The sequence below is a fragment of the Psammomys obesus genome, unplaced genomic scaffold (genome assembly GCF_907164565.1).
Source record: "Psammomys obesus unplaced genomic scaffold, mPsaObe1.curated_primary_1811, whole genome shotgun sequence".
NCBI classification, from domain to species: Eukaryota; Metazoa; Chordata; class Mammalia; order Rodentia; family Muridae; genus Psammomys; species Psammomys obesus.
The window spans coordinates 1-8082 of record NW_026595183.1 but is presented as its reverse complement, the minus strand read 5'-3'; the positions used below and the strand labels follow the sequence as shown (position 1 = coordinate 8082).

Here is an 8082-nt window from a genome sequence, read left to right as displayed (position 1 = left end):
GGAAGTGGGGTCTCCCCGTCTAGAGAGGCTCTAGCCAGAGTCTTTCATTTGGAGGTCCCACCGAGATTTTTTTTGAGACCCCCCCGCCCAAGGACCACCGACTCCATCGGGAGGTAAGCTGGCCAGCAGAGTGTCTTTTGTTGTCTTCATTTCGTCACGTGTTTGCCTGTTCTATCTCTCAAAATTTGTACGATTCAGCTGAGTCGCTCCGTATTAGGTGGAAAGAGAAGAGGCTGACGAGCCTAAAACTTCTCTACCGCAACTCTGGAAGACGTTCCAAGAGTGTCTGGGGCCCGATTTTTCGGAGCCCGCCTGTCTGAGAACACGTCCCAATCTGGACTTTTCGGGGCGAAGCCCTTGTCCGAGGCCTACGTGGTTCTCCTGGGGGACGAGGGATCCGGACCCTCTTCGCAGTCCCCATCTGAAGTTTTGCTTTCGGTTTGGCGCCAGAGTCGTGCCGCGCGCTGCGTTTGTGTTACTGTCTGTCTATTGTTCGTCGGATTCGTGTTTGGTGTTAGTCTTTTTAAAACCATGGGACAGTCTCTAACTACCCCCTTAAGCCTCACTCTACAGCACTGGAAGGATACCCGAGACATCGCTCATAACCACTCTGTAGAGATCCGGAAGAAAAAATGGGACACCTTCTGCTCCTCAGAATGGCCGACATTTAATGTCGGCTGGCCAGGAGATGGCACCTTTAACCTAGACATTATTTTGCAGGTTAAGGCGAAAATCATGGATTCAGGGCCACACGGCCACCCGGACCAGATACCCTACATTGTTACTTGGGAAGCCCTGGCCCGGGAACCACCCTCATGGGTCAAGCCGTTTGTCACTCCCAGCCCCCCTGCCGTTCCCCCTGCAGTTCCCTCTGCCCCTGCCCTACCTCCTCCGTTGGTCCCCACACCCTCTAAGTCTGCCCTCTATCCAGCTGTAACAAAGCAGGCCCAAGGACGTAATCCGGAGGGCAAAAAGACGCCGACGACCCCGGTACTGCCAGCAGACGACGGCTCCTTGTTGGATCTGCTGACTGAAGAACCTCCCCCCTATAGGGACCCAGACCCCGACCAAGAGCCGGGAGAAGCCGCCGCGGCCGGACCTCAGGAGGAACCAGCTCCTTCCCCGGTGGCAGGGCGATTGAGAGGGCGCCGAGAGGCCCCTCCGGATTCCACATCTCAGGCTCTCCCATTACGAGCGGGGCCTAACGGCCAGCTCCAATACTGGCCTTTTTCCGCTTCGGATCTATATAACTGGAAAAATAATAATCCCCCTTTCTCTAGGGACCCTTCTAGACTCACCGCTTTAATCGAGTCCATTTTAGTAATCCACCAGCCCACCTGGGACGATTGTCAGCAGCTGTTACAGGCCCTCCTGACCACCGAGGAAAAGCAACGAGTCCTTTTGGAAGCCCGTAAGAACGTCCCGGGGGCTAACGGGCAGCCTACTCAGTTGCCAAACGAGATCAACGATGCCTTCCCCTTGGAGCGACCTGAATGGGACTTCGCCACGGAGGACGGTAGGAATCACTTACGTCTCTATCGCCAGTTGCTGATAGCGGGTCTCCATGGGGCAGCAAAGCGCCCCACTAATTTGGCTCAGGTTAAGTTAGTGACCCAAGGGTCAGAGGAGTCTCCCTCCGCCTTCCTCGAACGACTAAAGGAAGCCTATCGTGTGTACACCCCCTATGATCCGGAGGACCCTAATCAGGCTACCAATATGGCCATGTCCTTCATCTGGCAGTCTGCCCCGGATATCAGAAAAAAATTAGAGAGACTCGAAAACTTAAGGGAAAGTACGATCCAGGATTTGCTAAAGGAAGCGGAACGGATTTTCAATAAGAGAGAGACTCAAGAAGAGAGAGACGAAAGGTTAAAAAGAGAGGCAGAAGAGAGAGAAAACGTTAGAGACCGCAAGAGAAATAGGGAATTTAGCAAATTGCTGGCCACTGTAGTGACAGGGCAGAGGCAGAATAGACAGGACCTGGGAGACTGGAGGGGTCCTCGGATAGACAGAGATCAATGCGCCTACTGCAAGGGAAAAGGGCACTGGGTTCGAGACTGCCCAAAAAGACCAAAAGGGCCACGGAAGCCTAAGCCCCAGGCCACCCTGCTAAACCTGGAGGATTAGGGGAGTCGGGGTCAGGAGCCTCCCCCTGAACCCAGGATAACCCTTAATGTGGGGGGGCAACCCGTCACCTTCCTGGTGGACACCGGAGCCCAACATTCGGTGCTCACTACCACACCGGGACCCCTGACTGACAAATCAGCGTGGGTTCAAGGAGCCACCGGAGGGAAAAGATACCGTTGGACAACTGAAAGAAGAGTACAACTCGCCACCGGTAAGGTGACTCACTCTTTTTTACACGTTCCTGATTGCCCTTATCCTCTGTTGGGGAGAGATCTATTAATGAAACTCAGGGCACAAATCCACTTTGAAGGGACTAAGGCCCACATTACTGGGCCTCAGGGACAGCCTTTACATGTGTTAACCATAGATCTGGAGGACGAATACCGGCTTCACGAATCTGAAAGGCCTCGGCCGCAAGAAATAACTGTTTGGTTAGAAAAATTCCCTTTAACCTGGGCGGAAACAGGGGGAGTGGGTCTCGCAACCCACCAACCGCCCCTGGTAATCACTCTAAAGGCATCGGCAACTCCTGTTTCCATTAAGCAATACCCGATGTCGCATGAAGCTTACCAAGGAATTAGGCCCCACATTCGGAGGCTTTTAAATCAGGGCATCCTGGTGCCTTGTCAATCCCCCTGGAATACGCCTCTCCTTCCGGTCAAAAAGCCAGGGACAGGAGACTACCGCCCAGTACAGGACTTGAGAGAAGTCAATAAAAGGGTGGAGGATATACACCCTACAGTACCTAACCCGTACAATCTGTTGACTGGGCTTCCTCCGACGTACACCTGGTATACGGTATTAGACCTTAAGGATGCATTCTTCTGCTTGAGGCTCCACCCTCAGAGTCAGCCTATCTTTGCCTTCGAGTGGAAGGACCCAGAACTGGGAGTATCGGGTCAGCTCACTTGGACTAGACTCCCACAGGGGTTCAAAAACAGCCCCACCCTATTTGACGAGGCGTTGCACCGGGACCTGGCCGATTTTAGAGTTCACTACCCTGCTTTAATCTTGCTCCAATATGTTGATGACCTCCTCCTGGCTGCGGAAACTGAGGAAAAATGTCTGGAGGGAACAAAGGCCCTCTTGAGGACTTTAGGAACTCTAGGATACCGGGCCTCAGCCAAAAAGGCCCAATTATGCCAGAGGCGGGTTACATACCTGGGTTACCAAATCAGAGATGGACAAAGATGGTTGACAGAGGCGCGGAAACAGACAATCCTAAAAATTCCAGTGCCCAAAAGCCCGAAACAACTAAGAGAGTTCCTGGGTACGGCGGGGTTCTGTCGCCTCTGGATTCCAGGGTTCGCAGAAATGGCTGCGCCACTTTACCCACTCACCAAGCAAGGGACTCTCTTTACGTGGGGAGATGAGCAGCAGAGAGCCTATGCAGCCATAAAAGAGGCCCTGCTAACCTCCCCCGCGTTGGGACTTCCGGACTTAAACAAGCCCTTTGAGCTGTTTGTAGACGAAAAACAGGGATATGCTAAAGGAGTCCTGGCTCAAAAACTGGGACCATGGAGGCGTCCGATAGCCTACCTGTCCAAGAAACTTGACCCGGTAGCCTCGGGATGGCCACCCTGCCTGAGGATGGTGGCAGCAATTGCCCTCTTGATTAAAGACTCTGGCAAGCTGACTATGGGACAGCCAATAACAATTTTGGCTCCTCATGCAGTGGAAGCCCTGGTCAAACAACCTCCGGGCCGATGGCTTTCCAATGCCCGCATGACCCACTACCAGGCCCTACTACTGGACACTGATCGAGTATACTTTGGCCCTATAGTAGCTCTCAACCCGGCATCACTGCTTCCCCTACCGGAGGGTCCAGAAACTCATGACTGCCTCCAGATACTTGCAGAAGTACATGGTACCCGACCCGACCTGACCGACCAGCCCCTCCCCGACGCCGACTTCACCTGGTACACCGACGGGAGCAGCTTTCTGGACAACGGAGAGCGGAGAGCGGGGGCCGCAGTCACCACCGAGACTGAGGTAATTTGGGCTGAGGCCCTACCATCTGGCACTTCGGCACAGCGGGCTGAGCTCGTCGCCCTAACTCAGGCCCTCCGGATGGCAGAAGGTAAGAAGCTCAATGTTTATACCGATAGCCGCTATGCCTTTGCCACTGCTCACATCCATGGGGAAATATATCGGAGAAGAGGGTTGCTTACCTCGGAAGGAAAGCAGATCAAAAATAAAGCTGAAATATTGGCCCTGCTTAAGGCTCTGTTTTTACCCTCAAAACTGAGTATCATCCATTGCCCCGGCCACCAAAAGGGAGACAGCCGAGAAGCCAGGGGCAACCGCTTGGCGGACGCAACTGCCCGAGAAGCGGCGAGACAAGAAAGCTCAGATACCTCCCAGCTCCTGGCTATAGAGCCGGCCGAGGCAGAGGTCCCCTCCATTCAGGAACCTCCCTTCCACTATAGTGAGGAAGATCGGGACCTCCTAAAAGAAATGGGGGCCACTTACAATCCCATGCTAAGACTCTGGACTTTCAAAGAAAAACCTGTGTGGCCCCTGCAACAGACTCGTAACCTGATTAAATACCTCCACAGACTGACTCACCTTAGCTCCGGAAAAATAAAAACCCTCCTAGAAAGGGAGGAAAGCTCCCACTATTTGCTGGGGAGAGATAAAATTCTACAACAAGTGGCTAAAGAGTGCACAGCATGCGCCCAAGTAAATGCAGGACGCCATAGGATAGGCCCAGGGACCAGGATCCGGGGACATCGCCCCGGCACCCACTGGGAGATTGACTTCACAGAGGTAAAACCTGGACTATATGGATATCGGTTCTTGCTGGTATTTGTGGACACCTTCTCGGGATGGGTAGAAGCCTACCCCACCAAACATGAAACTGCCAACGTAGTCGCCAAAAAGCTTCTGGAAGAAATCTTCCCCAGGTATGGCATGCCCCAGGCGTTGGGCTCTGACAATGGTCCTGCCTTCATCTCCCAGGTAAGTCAGTTAGTGGCCAAACTTTTGGGGATCAATTGGAAATTACATTGTGCATACCGTCCCCAGAGCTCAGGGCAGGTAGAACGAATGAATAGAACTATCAAGGAGACCTTATCTAAATTAACGCTGGCAACTGGCTCTAGAGACTGGGTGGTCCTCCTTCCACTGGCCCTATATCGGGCCCGAAACACCCCGGGCCCCCATGGACTCACTCCTTTCGAGATCCTGTATGGAGCCCCACCACCGATCGTTAACTTCTTTGATCCCTGTATAGCTTCATTTGCTGATAGCCTCTCTCTAAAAGCCCATTTGCAGGCACTACAGATTGTCCAGAAAGAAGTCTGGGAACCCATCGCCGCTGCATACCAAGAACAACTGAACCGACCGGTGGTGCCACATCCGTTCCAGATTGGAGACACAGTTTGGGTCCGTCGACATCAAACTAGAAACTTGGAACCCCGCTGGAAAGGGCCCTATACTGTGTTGCTAACAACCCCGACGGCGCTCAAGGTCGACGGTATCACAGCGTGGGTACACGCCTCCCATGTCAAGGCGGCCCATCACGACGCAGAGCAAGATCAGACTCCAGCCTCCTCATGGAAACTCCGTCGCACCCAAAATCCACTAAAGATAAGACTCACCCGGGTTTGATATTCTTTCTCTTCCTGTTCACTCTGTCACACTCCAGTCCCCACATCCCTGTAAATTCGACTTGGGTCCTGCTAGATGGATTTGGTGTCCTTCTTAACAAAACTTCCAAAATAGCTCCCCCGTACACTTGGTTCCCTGAACTAAGTTTTGATCTAGCTCAGGCCATGCCACCCGGGTCCTACGCCAGGCGCATCGTAGACGACAAAAAAACACATTTCTACATGTGCCCTTCCCCGGGGAGTAGCCCCTGGCGACTGCAGAATTGTGGAACTAGGAACGACTTATATTGCGCCGCGTGGGGATGTGAGGACTTCGCCACCAGCTGGCTACCAACCTCAGTCGGACTCCTTCAGCTCACCAGGGACCCCAAGTATGATAGATGTGGGTATGCACTCAATGTTGATGACCCCCGTCCTGTACCCAAACCCTGTAATCAGCTCATCCTTACCTTTACCGATAAGGGCAAAAAGTATAAAGAGGGATGGTTGCGTGGGAAAGAATTCGGGTTGCGCCTCTGGAAAACAGGCCGCGTAGGAGGAATAATGCGCCTCCAGCTGACTCTTGATAAACCCAAGGTGCCTGTCGGGCCTAACTCGGTGTTACCAAACTTAAGAGTCCCCTCCTCCCAACCTAAAAAATTACCCATTCCGCCTACAACCATGCCCCCTAACAAAACTCCAGGCCCAGTCAGTCTAGGCATTCCCACACCACGATTTCTCCGATCGAGTACAGGTGATAGACTGTTTGGTCTAATACAGGGAGCCTTCCAGACGCTTAATTATACTGATCCTAGCAAAACCCGAGAATGCTGGCTATGCCTGGTCCCAACTCCCCCTTACTACGAAGGGGTTGCAATAACGGGGAACTTTGTAAATTACACCACACCCCCAACATATTGTACTTCGACCACCCAACATAGGCTAACTCTATCTGAAGTGTCTGGCCGGGGAACCTGCATCGGGTCAGTCCCCAAAACCCACCAAAAAATTTGCAACTCAACCTCCAGGATCCACCCGGGCTCCTATTACCTAACGGGCCCCAATGGGACCTATTGGGCTTGCAGCTCCGGCTTAGCACCCTGCGTATCTGCACTAATTCTCAACCAGAACTCTGACTTTTGTGTCCTCATTGAGCTCTGGCCTAAAGTTGTCTACCATGAACCTAAATACGTCTACGAACATTTTGAGGGGATCACCCGGTATTCTAGGGAGCCAGTATCTTTGACTTTGGCCTTAATACTAGGGGGACTCACAGTCGGGGGTATCACAGCAGGAATAGGGACTGGTTCTGCTGCCCTGGTAGAAACTACTCAGTTCCAACAACTACAACAGGCCATGCATACCGACTTGCAAGCGTTAGAAGAATCAGTCAGTGCTCTGGAAAAATCCTTGACCTCCCTTTCAGAAGTAGTCTTACAGAATAGAAGGGGGCTAGATATCCTCTTCTTACAAGAAGGAGGACTATGTGCAACTTTAAAGGAAGAATGCTGCTTTTATGCTGACCATACTGGATTGGTAAGGGATAACATGGCTAAACTCAGAGAAAGACTCAGACAGAGACAGCAATTCTTTGAGTCAGGACAAAGCTGGTACGAGAGATGGTTTAGCCGGTCCCCCTGGATTACCACCCTGATCTCCTCCATTATGGGTCCCTTAATCATAATTCTCCTGATTCTACTAATTGGGCCTTGTATCCTAAATCGGCTAGTTCAGTTTATAAAGGACCGGCTCTCCGTCATACAGACGTTAGTGCTAACCCAGCAGTACCATCAACTCAAGCAGTTAGAGACAGAGATTGACTCACTAGACCCATAGAATGAAGGATTCCATTCTAGGCTAGAAGAGAAATGGGGGAATGAAAAAATAAAAAGCCCTAGCATAATGCTGGCAACACTATTTTACAAGCAATACAGGGCCAGAGGCAGGGCAGGACAGGTGTCCAACCACAAGGTATCTGCGGTTGGGCGCCTGAAACAATCGGGACACCTAAGATAAGAGCCGGGAGTCTTTCCGCCTTCTCTAAACCGGCTACGTGACTTAGCCCACATCTGCTTTCCCGCCTTCCCTGCTCCAAATACGTAACCTAACTATGGCCTTGTTCAAATCCCCCAATCAGATCCCCGTAACTATGCTTCTCGCTTCTGTAAATGTGCTTCTTGCTCCCTAACCCTATAAAAACCCGTCACCCCAACCGAGGGGCGCGCAAGTCTTCCGAAAGGCTTTGTCGCCCCGGGTACCCGCGAATCGAAATAAACCTCTTGCGGCTTGCATCCGAAGGCTGGTCTCGCTGATTCTTGGGAAGTGGGGTCTCCCCGTCTAGAGAGGCTCTAGCCAGAGTCTTTCA

At 52.3% G+C, this 8082-nt stretch overlaps 1 protein-coding gene across 1 annotated transcript; it reads left to right on the top strand.

Moving 5' to 3' along the window:
- The first annotated feature begins 144 nt into the window (after positions 1-144).
- LOC129685677 (uncharacterized) lies at positions 145-5969 on the top strand. The gene is given in 1 exon segment (XM_055619181.1): positions 145-5969. A coding segment is annotated over 1 exon segment (5262 nt). The 5' UTR covers positions 145-531; the 3' UTR covers positions 5794-5969.
- Positions 5970-8082: the final 2113 nt, after the last annotated feature.